Source organism: Felis catus, chromosome B1, assembly GCF_018350175.1.
Source record: "Felis catus isolate Fca126 chromosome B1, F.catus_Fca126_mat1.0, whole genome shotgun sequence".
NCBI classification, from domain to species: Eukaryota; Metazoa; Chordata; class Mammalia; order Carnivora; family Felidae; genus Felis; species Felis catus.
The window spans coordinates 133,725,674-133,743,137 of record NC_058371.1 but is presented as its reverse complement, the minus strand read 5'-3'; the positions used below and the strand labels follow the sequence as shown (position 1 = coordinate 133,743,137).

At 36.3% G+C, this 17,464-nt stretch overlaps 1 protein-coding gene across 7 annotated transcripts in view; it reads left to right on the top strand.

The window, feature by feature from the left end:
• Positions 1–17,464, top strand: part of PTPN13 (protein tyrosine phosphatase non-receptor type 13) — a 229,190-nt gene that overhangs the window by 163,948 nt on the left and 47,778 nt on the right. For 5 of the 7 annotated variants that reach the window (XM_045056126.1, XM_045056125.1, XM_011281764.4 and 2 more), the window contains 6 exons: positions 3,033–3,450; positions 3,588–3,685; positions 5,196–5,252; positions 13,197–13,286; positions 13,602–13,709; positions 13,884–14,015. In XM_045056126.1, the coding sequence (XP_044912061.1) occupies positions 3,033–3,450; positions 3,588–3,685; positions 5,196–5,252; positions 13,197–13,286; positions 13,602–13,709; positions 13,884–14,015 (903 nt within the window). The remainder of the gene's footprint in view (positions 1–3,032; positions 3,451–3,587; positions 3,686–5,195; positions 5,253–13,196; positions 13,287–13,601; positions 13,710–13,883; positions 14,016–17,464) is intronic. The other 2 variants (XM_045056128.1, XM_045056127.1) reach the window with 1 other exon arrangement.

The following is a 17,464-nucleotide window of genomic DNA, read 5'->3' as shown; positions in this document are numbered from 1 at the left end:
ACCTTAAAGGTGCCTGACAGAGTAAGTATTGAATAATATTATTGTTATCATCACCATCATCAACATTGTTTTACCACTGCTACCACTGATGGAAGCAGTAATCGTAGCAGCAGTATAATGACCCCTTATGAAAGGAAATGACTTCTTGGAGTCTCATTTTCCTCATCCATGAAATAGGAATGCCCTGTGTAACTCACAGGTTTGCACCGAGGAACACAGCAGCTGTGTATCCTTGAACTCCTATGTTAAAGCACTTTAAAACAGTATTATCTACATCTTATCCTAGATTTTGTTAAACCTTCAAAAGAATTATTTTTTGCTTAAAATGGCTTAAAAGTAACTACCCGCCTACTTAACTATTAGTACTAAACAAGTGAAAATAACTGGTATTGTCTGTAGGAGGCTGGTGGGCTAACAAATGTATGTTACTTCTTTTGCATCATAGAATGTTGGTGCTAGAACCTTAGAGGCCATTAAGTCAAACAAGGAAACAGGTTCAGAGCATAGTGTCTCACCTAACGTCATAGAGGCCAAACGAGGCCGGAACCCTGATATCTTAATTTCTATTTGATGAGTTTTCATCAAATAGAATCAACTTCATACATAGAATGAAATTAATAATCATTTATTGAGCACTTAACTACTTGTAAGATATCATGCTGGGTGCTGTGGGATAACAAAAATAAATGAAGTCCCTCTCCCCAGAAGAGCATACAGTTAAGTTGACAGTGCAAGGGAGTACAAAAGGGTACAAGGGACTGAAACAATAGCACAAGCAGAGATGAGGTAGTGTGGATTGCAGAATCAGTGCGGAACTAGCAAGCCTGTGAGTTCACATCTGAAACATTAGTATTAGGATGTAGGCTCATTCCAATGTCCTTTCCAATCCTGGAAGTCCATATTGGAGTCCTTTCTAGGTGAAAGGGATTAAGGACAGACCAGATAAATGAATAGTTTATGCTTCCATCCAATGAATATATACAGTATTTTAAGTCCTACCCAGGAGTAGGCCATGAATGGAATTGAATAGCGTAAGCTTTGATATGTTTACAAAACAGACTGTCCCTATTTCTCCCAAAATTTGGTGTACATTTTCCTTATGGGTGAAGAAATCTGTTGGGTGTAAAAGCACTTCCTGGTAGTTGAATCTGTGTAAGACTCAGTTTTGTATCTTTTTTTTTTTTTTTTTTAATTTTTTTTTTTCAACTTTTTTTATTTATTTTTTGGGACAGAGAGAGACAGAGCATGAATGGGGGAGGGGCCTAGAGAGAGGGAGACACAGAATCGGAAACAGGCTCCAGGCTCCGAGCCATCAGCCCAGAGCCTGACGCGGGGCTCGAACTCCCGGACCGCGAGATCGTGACCTGGCTGAAGTCGGACGCTTAACCGACTGCGCCACCCAGGCGCCCCAGTTTTGTATCTTTGATTACAGTGTGCTCTCAAAGCAAAAATAATAGATATAGATATAGATATAGATATAGATATAGATATAGATATAGATATAGATATAGATATAGATATAGATATAGATATAGATATAAATAATATTATTTGCTCTAATAAAACTGTTATTTTAAGCTAAAAAGTTCATTCTGGGAATTTTTAAACCAATATCTTATTTTTATTCTCATGCTTTAACTTGGTGTCCACTCCTACTTCAGAAAAAGAATGGTGAATTTTCCTGTTGACACGGAGATTGTCTAAACTTCATTCTGATGCATATTAAAAACCTTAAGTGTTTTCCTATCTGTTTATGCCTGAGGTGAAATATTAATTATTAATTTTCCTAGGAATTAGAAGATAAATGAAACAGAGTCCAAAGATCTAAGTTAGCAACATTTGACAATTATTTTTTTAAAGGAAGTTGTTGTAGCTGTTTTACATAGTGGTCAAACCAGAGTCCTTATAGAGTGTAGCACAGGGTTGGTATTTTCCATGGGGACACCAAACAGGGTGCATTGTAATGTGAATTACTAGTTCATGAACAACTAAATCATTTGAAATTTTGTGCTCCTGGCCCTTTATTTACATGAAAGAATTTTGATGCTGAAATTCTGTGATACAATGCTCTTTCATTAATAGCCTCAAATGGTCAAGTACTGCCATGACATTGGCTCTCACAAAATAGAATAACCAAGCACTTGTTATAAAGTATCTCTAAATTTAGCCTCTGCAAGACTTTAGATGTGTATTTCGGAGTGAAAGGAATTTAAGCATAAAGAGAACCCCAGCTCCTTCATCATGTTAATAAAAAGAAACCAAAAAAGAAAGAAGGCAAATAATACCTGATTCTCCCATGGCCCCTGAGCCTCACTTAAATCACAAAAAATCAATGAAGTGGGGAAGGTGAGATTGGCATAGTAATGAAATAACAAAAAAAAATAATTTTCTGTAAAAGCTTTTTTTTCTTTGTGGTAAAATTTTATTGAGGTATATATAATTCACATCCTATATGGTTCACCCACTTAAAGTGTACAATTCAGTAGTTTTCAGTATATTCACAGACTTGTGCAACTATCACCACAATCCACCATAAGCTTTTAAAAATCTAATAACCAAGAACTTTTTCTCTGAGCAAAATTCTCCTATGCATAACTTCTTTTTCAGGCATGATCTCACTATGTCAATCGTCCAGGCTTCATCTCTCCCTCTCCCCATCCTTGGCTTGCTGATATTTTAGCAGAGACACTACTAGGGTTGAACATTTCCATGCCAAATGTTGTTGTCATTTTTAACTGAAACCCGAAATTGGGAATGTGGAGTCAGCTAGCCCAAAGCCCAGACAGTATTAGATGCACAAGTTTCGTTAGATGGAGTAGAAAGAGCTACAGGGATGGAAAGATGGTTTGAAAACCAGGATCTTCTAGCCTCCTTTTTCAAATCCTTGATTGCCACAGTTGGAAAGCTACTACTTACCTTGGCAATCAAAACAATTAAAAAAAACTGCATGCTGTATTTTATTTATTGAAATAACTCTTCTCATAAAGGTACTCGGTGTTTCCATCGTGTAAAGCCCTCCTATTTCCTTGTAGAGAGAGCTTCGTTTAGGAGCCTGAACCTCCAAGCAGAGTCCGTTAGAGGATTTAATATGGGACGAGCAATCAGCACTGGCAGTCTGGCCAGCAGCACCCTGAACAAACTTGCCCTTCGACCTCTGTCCGTTCAAGCTGAGATTCTGAAGAGGCTATCCTGCTCAGAGCTGTCGCTTTACCAGCCATTGCAAAACAGTGCAAAAGAGAAGAGTGACAAAGCTTCCTGGGAGGAAAAGCCTAGAGGGATGAGTAAATCATACCACGATCTCAGTCAGGCCTCTCTCTATCCTCATCGGAAAAATGTCATTGTTAACATGGAATCCCCACCACAAACCATTGCGGAGTTGGTAGGAAAACCATTACACCAGATGGCGAGATCTGATACAGAATCTTTGGCAGGATTCACAAAACTTAATAAGTAAGAACATAATTACCCAACTACGTCTTTGTAAATTCTACATTTCATACATTTGTTTTTGTTTTGACGTTTTATTATTTTCACCATATCTTTTTACATTGACACATCCCCCTCCTACTTTCCTTTTCCCTCTTTAGTTCAAAGTCTGTTGCAAGTTTAAATAGAAGTCCTGAAAGGAGGAAACATGAATCAGACTCCTCATCCTTTGAAGACCCTGGTCAAGCATATGTTATAGGTCAGCATAAACAAGCTTACCTTCTTTCTCCCGTACCTCATGCTCATAGTGAAGTGAACGAAATAATGTTAGCTACCAAGATAATATCTTTGCTTCTTTGTCCTAATTGCCAAAACTGCTCATGTATATGAAATTTTAGGCTGCCTAAAAATGCACCAAGTCAAATCAAAAACTGATTTAACAGGTGATTCCTTCATGGCACAGACTGTTACTTCACTTTCTCTTGGTTGCAGAGAAAAACCATGACAGTCTTGCTGAGAGAACCCACACAGCCTGGTACCATGGCTTTGTTTTGGATAGCCTCCCTTTGATTCTCCCCTATAAACCTGTGAAAGTGGACCCCACTCATACTATATTTTTTAAAGAAATGTTTCTTTAGGGTACTTTCAGCTTAGCATGAATGGAATTGTCTCTGAAACCAGATAATTTTATGAAATATACTATGGTTGGTAGGTGGAAATTCTTAGTTGATTTAAGTTTTTTTCCAGTTCTCCCAGCTAGCTGGGTCACATTAATTATTTAAATGTAGAAGTGTATAAATGCATACTACCTTATAAATAGTTCAGGTTTCCTGTTGTTTTAGGTATCTTAAAAGGGAAATGCACTGCAATCTCTCAGAGGAGTAGATATTTAAGCACAGAAGTGTAAACAACTACTCAGAATAAGAAACAGCTGGGGAGACAAAAAAAAAGAGAAACAAGGATACCCTCTTCTGCTGTTTTACCAAATAATACTAGTTAACTTACTTAGACCAAAGTTTGACCATTTAACCCTAATTACACAAAGTTAAAAAATATTTTCTTATTTGTAGTTGGATTGAAGATCTGTGGAGTAAATGAAGTCAAAAGAGAACTCTAGTCTATAGTTGACAGTTGCTATTTCCGGAAAGTAACATTACTGTATTGATGTAGATTTCCACAGCTTTCAGAGATGATACTATCATCAATTTAAATTGAATTGGTGAAAAACTTTAGATTAAAGGCAAGATTTCACCCTATAGGTCACTCAATATGTTGAAAATAGCCTAAGAAGACACTAATTCAATCTTTCAAAAATACTTTTCAAAGTATATTCATATATAATGGGATCTCTTATAGATTCTAAATAAAAATTCTACATAAAAATTCATCACATATCAGATGTAGAATAGTAAATATTTTTCTGAATTTGTTTTTTGATTAAGATTATTCATTCTGATTACTGAATTTTCTTTTAACATTTGACCAAATGCTTTTAAAACTCATTTCAGTGTCATCATTTCATATTTGACATATCAAAATGTCATTATCAGAAACAATACACTTGTGTTTAAATTTATTCTGCAAAACAAGCTGATATGCTTAATTTGGACATAAAATAATAAGCCCATGTCAGAAGACATTTTTCTGAGTGTAAATTTAAAAAATGTTTCCGCCTTAATGTTTTATTGATTTGTATGAATTTATCAGAAATTACTACTATAGTATCTGATCACTTTATAAACTGTCTAATAATTTAATTTATGCCACAGGAATGACTTTGCATAGTTCTGGAAATTCTTCATCCCAAGTACCCTTAAAAGAAAATGGTAGGTTTATAAAATGTTTTTCCCCTCATTTCCATCGTATCTTGTCTCTTGTACCTAATGAGATCATCCTGGACGTAATATTGAAGAGTCTTCAACTCCATGCTGAGGATTTTAGGCCTTATCTTGGAGTCAAAGGACAGCTGTATTTTTCAGCACCATGGTGATGTGATGGGACCTGTGATTTAGACTAATATTGGTGAACTAGAGAAATGGCAAACTATAAATACAGACACTAATTGGGAAGCTAAGATAGTAGTTCAGGTGAAAGGTAATTTTGATTAAAGAGTTTTAACTGATGCAGTTATTTCAACTGAGGATGCTTGAGCTGGATCTGAAGATAAAAGGAGAAATTATCCAGGCAGGCAAGTGGATAAGCATTCCAGACCAAGGTCATAGTGTGATCAGACAAGGAGACAAGTGAGAGGATGACAGACTTAGGTAACGGCAAGGGTCTCAGGATGGAGGCACATGGGGCCAGTGTGATGCTTGAGAACTAAATAGGGACTACCTCCGGGTCGTATCCTAAATATTATGGAAAGAATTTGAAGACATTAAGTGTTGAGATTCATGGTTTAGAAGGAGTCTAAGAAGTAACAAAGTTGTAGGAAGAAATTTTGTGTAGTGACCTGAGCCCGTGGATTCAAATTTTTTAGTTTAGATTATAAAATGCCTTCATCTACATTATCTTACTTGATCCTTTTAACAACTTTCATGAGTATAAAGAATATTTTATTATTGTGTATATACAACTTTTCTCCAAAAATGTTTCAGTCTTACCCTTAAGTTTAGTTCTAATTTTCCTGAGAGCCAAGGCAAAAATGAAGGTATGAGAGTAGATTGAACCTATGAAACTGCAGTTTTTGTAGGCTAAAACTGTCAGAAACCAAGTACCATTTTGTATAATTATCATTTTTTAATAGACATACCCACAGCAATTCTTCAACACAGGAAAACTTTTCTCAGAAGTAAAGTTGAGTCAAAGGGTAAAAATGCACACAATATCTTAAATACTCATAGCAAATGAAAGATTTTTTTATCTCATTTTTTTAATGTATAAATACTCAAAAAATCTGAGGGTGTATCGTTAAAGAAAAAAACAGTGAATTCATACTTTGGCTTAAGTTACTAAAACCCTGATATGTAGCTCTGTGATGATTAAATGTCTCGCATGGACTGAATTTACAATATTTCTGTACCTGAAATAACTCAGTTTTAACATCTCCATAATGGTAAAAATTTTGATTAATAGTTATTGAGTGCTTACATGTGCCAGATACTGTTCTAAGCACTTAGTGTTTAATCCCTCATTTAATCCCCACAACAATCCTGTGAGGCAGGTGCTAACGTTATTTTCTTTTCACAAATGAGAAACCAAAGCATACAGAGGTTGAGTTGTGCAGAAGTTTACAGAACTAGCAAGTGCTGGAGCCATGATTTGAACACAAGAAGTGTGTTTCCAGAGCCCATACTCTACTCTTTACAATGTCTCTAATGCCTAATCATCTGTAGGCATTATTTCTCTAAGTAAAGGTTTGATAGAAGCTGGGTAATAATATATTAGAAGATGAGAACCTAAAATGTTTTAGCCTATGTTCTGATGGAAAAGAATATGAATTTACACTGGACACCAAATGAACAACATGTACAGGGTAATTGCTCTACTTAAACCTTCAGAACCCTCATCCTCTGAGGTTAGTGCCGCTTACTGATGAAGGCAGCTCCTTCATGAGGAAGATGACCAACCCACCTTCCTGAGGAGGTGTGCACCAGTTGCCTTGCAGACAAGTCTTATTTTCTTCAAAATTCTCTTTGAATCCGCCCACATAGCCCTGAATTAGTGCTCTGTTGAGAATCAAGTTTTCACTCAACAGAGCATGGCAAACACATTTTTCCAAATAAGGTAACTGAGTCCTAAGAATTTTAAATTACTTGTCCATGAATCAGATAGAGGACTTCTCATTGTCATTTCAGTATTCTTCTTTGCTAGTCAGGATTATTAGAAGACAATTAGAAATGAGCATCAGTTAATATTGAACTATTCATCATTTAATACAAAGACCAACAAATAAAATTCAATCTTAACCTCTTATGATGTTCAGAGACCCTTAAAGAATGTGAAACTTGAAAAAGAAGATAAAAGAAAAAGGCATGAGCCTTCGAATCATATCAAACAGATATATGGGAAGGATTACAATCCTCTGATTAATTGTGATTTCAGAAAAAAAAAAAGTTAATCTTTGAAAACACAGACTTCTTCTATTTCTTCCCAAGAGAGTAAAAACCAAACAAGAAAATATAGAACTGATGCAAGAATTATGTAAAATTGGTTTTCAGTGTTTCTTGTTTTACTATAAGTCAGAATTCCCATATAATTGAAAAGCAAGTTTTAACTTGTTACCTTCCTTCCTATCCAAACCACAAAAATGGGGTCAAACACTGGACTCTTACAAACAACATGCAAAGGGTACCTGGGTGACTTAGTCGGTTAAGCATCCGACTCTTGATTTCATCTCCAGTCATGATCTCATTTGGAGTCCTGCATGGGGGTGGAGCTGGGCGAGGAGCTTGCTTAAGATTCTTTCTCCCTCTCCCTCTGCCCCTCCCCCACTTGCTCCTCACCCACCCCCCCACACACACACACACATACACACACACACTCTCTCTCTCTCGCTCTCGCTCTCGCTCTCTCAAATAAATGCAAAAAAAAAAAACAAAAAATTCAGGTAAAGTAGGTCATTCAAGTGTAGAGTAACTTGGTACAGACACTGAAATAAGCTTTTTAACCCAATATTAGGACTGATTATTGCCCTTCTAATCAATCTCAATTCCAAGGAATAAAATGTTATACAAACAGATTTTAAAACCCACTTTGTTTAGTCAGATGTCAAGGAAGAATGTAATGCTAATGCTAGATTTTTCTACCTAAGTCTTAATTAGAATACATACAAAGTTGAAAATTATAATAAAATTGAAGCCCAAAGTGCTCACAAAAGAATTCAACAGATAACAGGAATTAACAGAAGAAAAAAATAAAGTTGAGACTGAAAGGAACTTTATAGTATATTCAAACCAAGCCTTTACATCCTGTGGGTTGAGTTGAATAAGTCCCAGAGATGTTATATGGCCCCAAATTTACAGAAATAAAACACCAAAATTGCCATTATTATCCTCCTTACCCTACCACTGAGGCAGTTAGTATATTAGGTAGGATAATAATGAAAAATACCTGTCTTTGTTTTTATACCAATAATGTGCTACAGATTCATCATCCCCAGGATTTGAAATGCATCTTTTTCTCTAGAGTGAGTGATGGATTTATCCAGAGTCTCCTCTACATACAGTCCAGTTCCTCACAGAATCAGTGGCATGGAACTGCTTGATATTTGACAAGGGTCTTTATCTATAACCAACAAAATCAGTTTTTCTTGCAAAAAAAAAGTTTGTTGGCTCATACTTAGATTGATTATGTGACCTTGGCCTTATCAGAAATATGCTCGTCCTGGGAAATTTCGTTTACTCATAGATATACCTATCGTTAATATGTAAAGTTATTTGAGGGGACTATGTCCACGTGAACCTTAAGAGAGATGAGAAAGGCAGCAGTGGAACAGATACGATGGAGAGAAGGTATACATTTTTCTTCCTAAATTTTACATTTATCAATCATTCTAAAGAAATTTCCCAGGTAAACATTGGGAATGACACAAGCATCCATTATTTAAGGAAGTGGAAATTTTGAGTTGAGCCTCTTTTTAACTTTAAAATATTTGTAGAATTTGCTGTGGTCATAGAGTATACTAATGGGAAAAGAAAATTATTTTAAGGACTTAAAAATATGTATTTCTCCAATATTAAAGCTTGTTTTATATAATAATACCAATAACCAAGAAATGTCTTCGTACTTGTGGGATGCCTGCCTGGCTCAGTCAGTTGAGCATCCAACTCTTGATTTCAGCTCAGGTCATGATCCCAAGATCCTGGAATCAAGCCCCACATGGAGCTCTGTGAGGCTGCTTAAGATTCCCTCTTTCCCTCTGCCCTTCTATCCCATTTGCTCTCTCTCTCAAATAAAAAAAGAAGAAGTAGAAATGTCTTGAAATATCTAGCTGCCTTACTTTCAAACTCATAAATTCTATTCAGTCCTCATTGAACTCTGTAAATATCTTTTCAGTTAACTTGAGTTGTCATGTACTATATATTTCAGATACTTCCTCTTCCATCTTTTTTGTTAAACCAGTGGAAAAGTATTTGAGCATCTATATGAATAGAAGGCATGTAGAATACAAATAGAAACTGGGCATGTTCACGGTATTGTCTAGTAACATGCAGCAGCACACCATCCTTCCTTCTTTCTGTTCCTCACATTAGTAAGTTACTTTATATCAGTGGGGTGGGATGAGGGGCCGGATGAAGGACATCCCTGCTAAAAAAGAGTGGGCTAGCAAAGCTTGCCTTTCCAAAAAAATACTTATCTCCACCCTACTCAAATCTTGTACTCTAGGCAGACTGATCAATGACATTTCTCCAGGACCCTTTCTGCCTTCTTTCCATCTCAGCTTTTGCTAATTCCTTGTGTTGCTATATAACCAGCGCCATAATCTACTTATTAAAATCCTACCCCATTTCCTTGAAGTCGTCTTTATTTCTGGCAGGAAGAAGCCTCTCCTCTCTTAGAAGCTTGATTCATGCCTTTGTAATGTGTAATTTCACTGACAGTGTTGACATTTCTATGTGTCAGTTAGGCTAGATCTTTGCTCTTACAGCCTGATCTGATTCAGCTCACACTTACTATGCAGCAGCTTTCATAAATAAAATCTTGTTTTATTTTCCCAAATTGCCTAGTGAGAGACTTTGACAGGAAAGTTGTTCAGTCAACATTTTAAGGATGAAATAATCAAATGAATGATTACTCACATCCCACTGGTGAATCTTTGAATACAGAGAGCTTAATCTGTTTCTTCTAGTTAGGGAGATAAATATGTAAAACAATAATACACATTTATTTTGTGTGTGTGTGTGTATTCTATTAATGTTTACCTGGGAAATATCTTTACACACACACACACACACACACACACACACACACACACACACACACTTATTAGTCAAATAAATAATATAAATAACCTATCTTGTTAGTACATACATTGGAAAAGAAAATGGCACTTTTATTCTTTGAATCAATACGTTTGTCTTCTAACAGATACCCTTAGGAACATTAAGAATATTGATCGGTTTTATAATTGAATGCAAAAACAATTTACATAAAGTAAATGGACTTTGTCTTTACAATGATGACAAAAGTTTACATTTAATACCTAACCTGACCTTATTCTCGTGTTTATTTTATTTTATGGATTTTGTTCTGTTGTGGTTTGTATTTGGCTCTAACTGAAAATTAGGATACTTGTCTATTTTAGGATAAAAGTATTTTGGGTACTTAGATGATCATATTAAGCTAGGCATTAACTAATTCATGTACTTTATGCTTATATATGTATGTGTATATATATATAAATATACATATATCTTTATATCTTACACATATGTTTATATACACACCTAATATAAAGGCTCTTCACACCATTGTCAAAGGAATTTTTTTTTGGAATCTTATAAATTAATTAGAAATACTGAATTACTACTCTTATTGACTATAACTAAGTTTTAGTGAAAAAGAAACAGTGAAATAGGAACTTGTATACTACAGAGCGCTAGCAAACTTACATCAATGCTTGGTGTTTAAGGGATAAAGTTAATTTACTCCAGAGAGCAAATGATTGCTGTTATTCCTTATGATATTAAAGTGCCTTATTTCTTTTTTTTTTTTTTTAATTTTTTTTCAACGTTTATTTACTTTTGGGACAGAGAGAGACAGAGCATGAACGGGGGAGGGGCAGAGAGAGAGGGAGACACAGAATCAGAAACAGGCTCCAGGCTCTGAGCCATCAGCCCAGAGCCCGACGCGGGGCTCGAACTCACGGACCGCGAGATCGTGACCTGGCTGAAGTCGGACGCTTAACCAACTGCGCCACCTAGGCGCCCCTAAAGTGCCTTATTTCTAGAACATGAAGTATCACATTTGCATCATTTAAGCATTAATCCATGTTGTGTAAAAAGTTACTACTTATTTTATAACATTCATATAATCTCAAATCCATAGATATTCATATGTTGGCAAATAATCTGTAATTTTCAAAAAGCTTCAATGTGTATAAGAACCATGCAGAGATGAGTTGGAGGGTTTAGCTTACAAAAATATCTTTCTGAGTGTGTTGTTTTCATCTACCACCACATCACACACAAACCATTTTGAACTAACAAATTATAATTGACGTTAAAAAGGTGTATTAATTTGCTAGAGCTGCTAAGACAAGGTCTCACAGACTGGGTGGCTAAAGCAACAGAAATTCATTTCTCACCGTTCTGGAGGCTAGAAGTCTGAGATCAAGGTGTTGGCAGCATTGACTTCTGAGACCTCTCTTTCTCCTTAGCTTGTAAGTGGCCGGCTTCTCCCTCTGTCCTCACATGGTCTTCCCTCTGGGTGCGCATGTCAGTATTCAAATTTCCTCTTATGAGGACACCAGTCATACTGGATTAGGACTTCACATTAATTTTTTTCTTAATTTAACAAACACAGTTAAGTCCTGGGGTACAGGGACTTAGGAGTTCAACATATAAATTTGGGGGTGGGGTAAAATTCAGCCCATAACAGGAAGAGCTAGAGAAAGTGGTGTGTTTGTGTGCATGCACGCAATTTCAAATGTTCAGACTGTTAAGTAAATGAGGTAATTTTATTAACAGACAATTAAGTAGCATGTTTATTGGCTTAATTTAGGTGATATTTGTGAATGATCAACCTACTCAAAAAAATAAGTAAATAAAGCCCTCATTGGAAGTAAGAAAAAGTAAATTCTAGTTCTGATGCTAACATTCCCTCAATTTATTTAACCAGCATTTATCAAGTACTGACTGAAGGCATTTTGCTGAGAGTAATATTAACTTGTAATGTTGAACAAGTCATGAACTATTCCTCATCTTCAAAACAATGATTTAAAATTTATTTACCTAATTCAATTCATGAGATTGCTTCACAAATAAGAAATAAATGAAAATCCTTTGAGAACGTAAATGTGCTAGCCGAGTCATTATTAACAGGATTTTAAAAAGTAAATCCAGGGGTGCCTGGGTGACTCAGTTGGTTAAGCTTCTGACTTCAGCTCGAGTCATGATCTCACGGTTCATGAGTTTGAGCCCCACATCAGGCTCTCTGCTGTGGTCAGGCTCTCTCCTCTCCTAGAAGAGCCCACTTCGGATCCTCTGTTCCACTCTCTCTCTGCCCCTCCTCTGCTCGTTCTCTCATTCTGTCTCTCAAAAATAAATAAGCTTTAAAAAAGAAGTAAATCCATTTTCTTCTTGTTGCTGCTTTACCATACAACTTACCATGAATATTTTATTCATTATAAATAAAAATGTGAACCACTTATTAGTTGAAAATCCTTACCATAGTGAGCACTGTCAAATGCAGAAAGTCAACTGTGATATAACAGGAACAGTGTCAGAAAACCTGAGTTTAAGGTTCAGCTCTCGCCTGTACTAGCAGAGTAAACCTGTTCAAATCATTTAAACCCTTGAGATTTATTTACTCATTTGTAACTGTAATATACTTATTTCACAGGCAATCATTTATGAGGAATAAATGTGATATCAGTGGCAGGCTAATCACATATTGAACCATGTGGTGATAGTATCAGTCCTTTCGTAAACTATAAATCATATCAAAATAGAAGAAGATCAAAATATCAAATCATACCTGAAATACAATATTAAAGTGACCAAGTAATCTATTAAATCTGTTAAATGTTAACATTTAAGTTGGAACAAGCAGACAGTCTTAGTGCCTGAGCATGTTATGTGTATCTTAACACTATACTTTTCCAATAGATGTTCTACACAAAAGATGGAGCATGGTATCTTCACCAGAAAGGGAGATCACCTTGGTGAACCTGAAAAAAGATGCAAAGTATGGCTTAGGTAAGTCACTGTAAGATTCTTAAAGGTTTGTAAGAATCAAAGAGAAAAGGTCTATCTATATAGCAAAGCACTCTCATTGAGCACCGGTTGTCTACCCACAGCCCCTCCACCCCACCCACCTGGTCAGGAAATGTGAAAGATGAAATGTTCACAAGCAAATCTTCCACCAAACTTAACAGTCCTATTTCACATGTGTTACCTATTTATTATATTTGATATGAGAATCTCTACACTTCTGTGTATTGGACAGACTGATTATTAATCACTGAAAACACCAATATCGTGAAACTCTTTTTTCAATGTGCTATTTCACAGGATTTCAAATTATTGGTGGGGAGAAGATGGGAAGACTGGATCTAGGTGTATTTATTAGTTCAATTACCCCTGGAGGACCAGCTGACTTGGATGGATGCTTAAAGCCAGGTACTTTACATATTAGATAATTTCTTATGTACTTAACTGACAGGCATGAATTTGCACAGATGACCAAAGTGGAACTCAGGCAAAACAAAAATAAAGAAGGGGGCAGCGACATTTCTAAGACTTAGCATGAATTTCTCTTTAGTTTTGAAAATATTGGATTGTCTATTTTTACAGGAGACCGTTTGATATCTGTGAATAGTGTGAGTCTGGAGGGGGTCAGCCATCATGCCGCAATTGAAATTTTGCAAAATGCACCTGAAGATGTGACACTTGTTATCTCTCAGCCAAAAGAAAAGATACCCAAAGGTAATGCTGTAGATGTTTCTTAGCTGTGTGTTCTGTTTCACTTTTCACAAGAACTTCACTATCATGGCCTAATACATTGGATTTAAGTTCCTTATTTCCTTTCTGAAAATTTGATGTATGTAGTTCTAGTTTGTTTTAATATTATGCATTAGTGTAACCTTTCATTCATCACTTCCAAGGTTTCCTATCTCATTCATCTTTAGTAATATATGCATAAAAATGGATTTGTTGTGCAAAATTGATGTCACTTAAGTAAATGTCTTAGGCCAAATCAGAAATAAAATTCTTTATCGTTGTCTAATTCATATAATTGTATAATAGTTATCTATGAAGTCCCACCCTGAACAAGATTATATAAAGTAAAAAGACAAAAACATTAGAAATTTAAAAACAAGACCTTGTCATTTTGTCTCTTAATTTCTGCCATTAGCAAGTTGCAGGAGAAAGGGCACTTAATGAAGATTGGATGACTTGAGGGGCGCCTGGGTGGTGCAGTCGGTTAAGCATCCGACTTCAGCCAGGTCACGATCTCGCGGTCCGTGAGTTCGAGCCCCGCGTCGGGCTCTGGGCTGATGGCTCAGAGCCTGGAGCCTGTTTCCGATTCTGTGTCTCCCTCTCTCTCTGCCCCTGCCCCGTTCATGCTCTGTCTCTCTCTGTCCCAAAAAATAAATAAATGTTGAAAAAAAAAAAATTTAAAAAAAAAAAAAAAAAGATTGAATGACTTGAGTTTGAGCCATGGTGGTTTTTCTTTCTTTAAGGAGACAGTGATCTTGGCTCTCCTTGTCTACCTTGCAGAGAGTTGCTAGGAGACTCAAGTGGTGAGGCAGCGTTTGTGAAAGAAGCACACATACTAGGGGCACCTGGGTGGCTCAGTCGGGTAAGCATCTGGCTCTTGATTTTGGCTCAGGTCATGATCTCACAGTTTGTGGGTTCAGGCCCCACGTCAGGCTCTGTGCTAATGCTGCAGAGCCTGCTTGGGATTCTCTCTCTGCCTACCCTCTCTTTCTCTGTCTCTCAAAATAAATAAACTTAAATTTTTTTAAAAAAAAAGAAGAAAGGAAGGAAGAAAGAGAGAGAGGAAGAAAGGAAGGAAGGAAGAGAGAGAAAGAAACAGGGAAGGAAGGAAGGAAGGAAGGAAGGAAGGAAGGAAGGAAGGAAGGAAGGAAGGAAGGAAGGAAGGAACACAGAAACACAGAAACACATATAGTACATGCCGGACAGTGGGAATGGCTCCAAAGTCTAGGCTCAGACTCTGTTTCTGCCGCTTAACACCGTGTACCTTGAGTAAATCACTTAACATGGTAAGCCTCACTATACTCATATATCAAATGGTGAACATAGGAGTGCCTATCTTACAGATTTTGAAAATTAAATGAGATAATACATGTAAAGAATTAGCATATTGCCTGGTACCTATTAGGCACTTAAATGTGAATTTTAGGTGTCATTATTTCTTTTTTAAGTTTATTCATTTATTTTGAGAGAGAGAGAGAGAGAGTGTGTGTGTGTGTGTGTGTGTGTGTGTGCATGACTTGGGGAGGAGGAGGGAGAAAGAGAGAGGGAGAGAGAGCACAGAGCCAGAGGAGGGGCTGGAGCTCACAAACGGTGATATTATGACCTTAGCTGAAATCAAGAGTCAATGCTTAACCAACTGAGCCACCCAGGCACACCTAGGTGTCATTATTAATGGTATTTTTCAAAAACATTGAAGTGCTAATTATGTGCAAGTTACCTTCATCCCAAAGATACTGAGAAATATGTAAAAGAATAATTAAATATTAGCTGAGAAACAAGTTTAGATAGTGAATTTTAGGCATAATTTCAGACAATTATGATAAAATAGAAAAAACATTTTGTACAGTGTTGTGACATAAAAATTTCTTACATTTTGTACAGATGAGTTATTTTGACTATGGTTTCTTATATTCACTAAATACTTTGTATGTATATAGTGTATGTGTGTGTGTATATATATGTATATATATATATATATATATATATATATATATATGTACGTATATAAGTAATATTTTCAACAGATAGAACAAACACAACAGATAGAAAACACCATCACTGCCCAGAAGAGCCTTATAATCTAATTGTAGTCTAGTCATCTTAGGCAAAGGAAGATGATGGCATTTGAAAATGTTGTAGCATACTTCTGAGTTTCAAGCACCCAAAACCAAACCAAATCAAACAAAACAAAACAAACATTGGGTTCTTTTACTCACCATGTTTTAGCAAAAGAAGCATATGATTCAGAAGAAGCTTATTTTTCCTCTAAATATTTAAAGCTCTAAGGGATTCACATCTTTTTTTTTTTTTTTTAATTTTTTTTTTTCAACGTTTATTTATTTTTGGGACAGAGAGAGACAGAGCATGAACGGGGGAGGGGCAGAGAGAGAGGGAGACACAGAATCGGAAACAGGCTCCAGGCTCTGAGCCATCAGCCCAGAGCCTGACGCGGGGCTCGAACTCACGGACCGCGAGATCGTGACCTGGCTGAAGTCGGACGCTTAACCGACTGCGCCACCCAGGCGCCCCTAAGGGATTCACATCTTAATTTTCTTTTCAATAGATATTTTATAGAAAATTCACTCATTTGTTCAACAAATATTTATTTATTTATTTTTTATGTTTATTTACTTCTGAGAGACAGAGATAGAGCATGAGCAGGGGAGGGGCAGAGAGAGACGGACACAGAATCCAAAGCAGACTCCAGGCTCTGAGCTGTCAAACTCACGAACGTGAGATCATGACCTGAGCTGAGGTCAGACACGTAACCTACTGAGCCATCCAGGCACCCCTCAACAAATATTTATTGAATGCCTGTGGTGTGCAAGACACAGACACTCTACCCTCATGAGACTTACACTTTATCAGGGGAGACAAATATTGAAATATTGAACTAAGCAAACAAATGTTTCATTGTAAGTATGATAAACATTAGGAAGGAGTTCCAAGGTGCCAAGAGAGCATTTAGCAGAGAAACTTTACCTCGTGTAGAGATCAATGAAGCTTTTTTTTCCAGCAGACTTTCATGTGGTTATTTTTTACTATTCATTCTCAATAAAAGTTAAAAGCATAATGTTAAAATATAGTTCTGTGAAACAGTTTCTTCAGAAAGCTAGATTACTCTTCCCACCACTGTAGTGTAACTTAAAATAAAACTCAAAGAAGGTAGAACATTGCTGGTATGTATCTTAGACTATCCCTCTCAAGTATCAACCACCAAAAAGGAAGTTTTATTTTTCTTTATGTTTGCTAATTTTTTAAAGTTATAGAATACATACTAGTTTGTTAAAATAAATCCAATTTATACAGAAATCTATGAAGTAAAAAGTCTCCTTACTCCATTTTCTAGGGAAACTGTTTGGTGTCTATGTCACTTTCTGTATATTATACACACATTATTAAAAAAAAGTAGTACCTGTATGCATGTCCACACA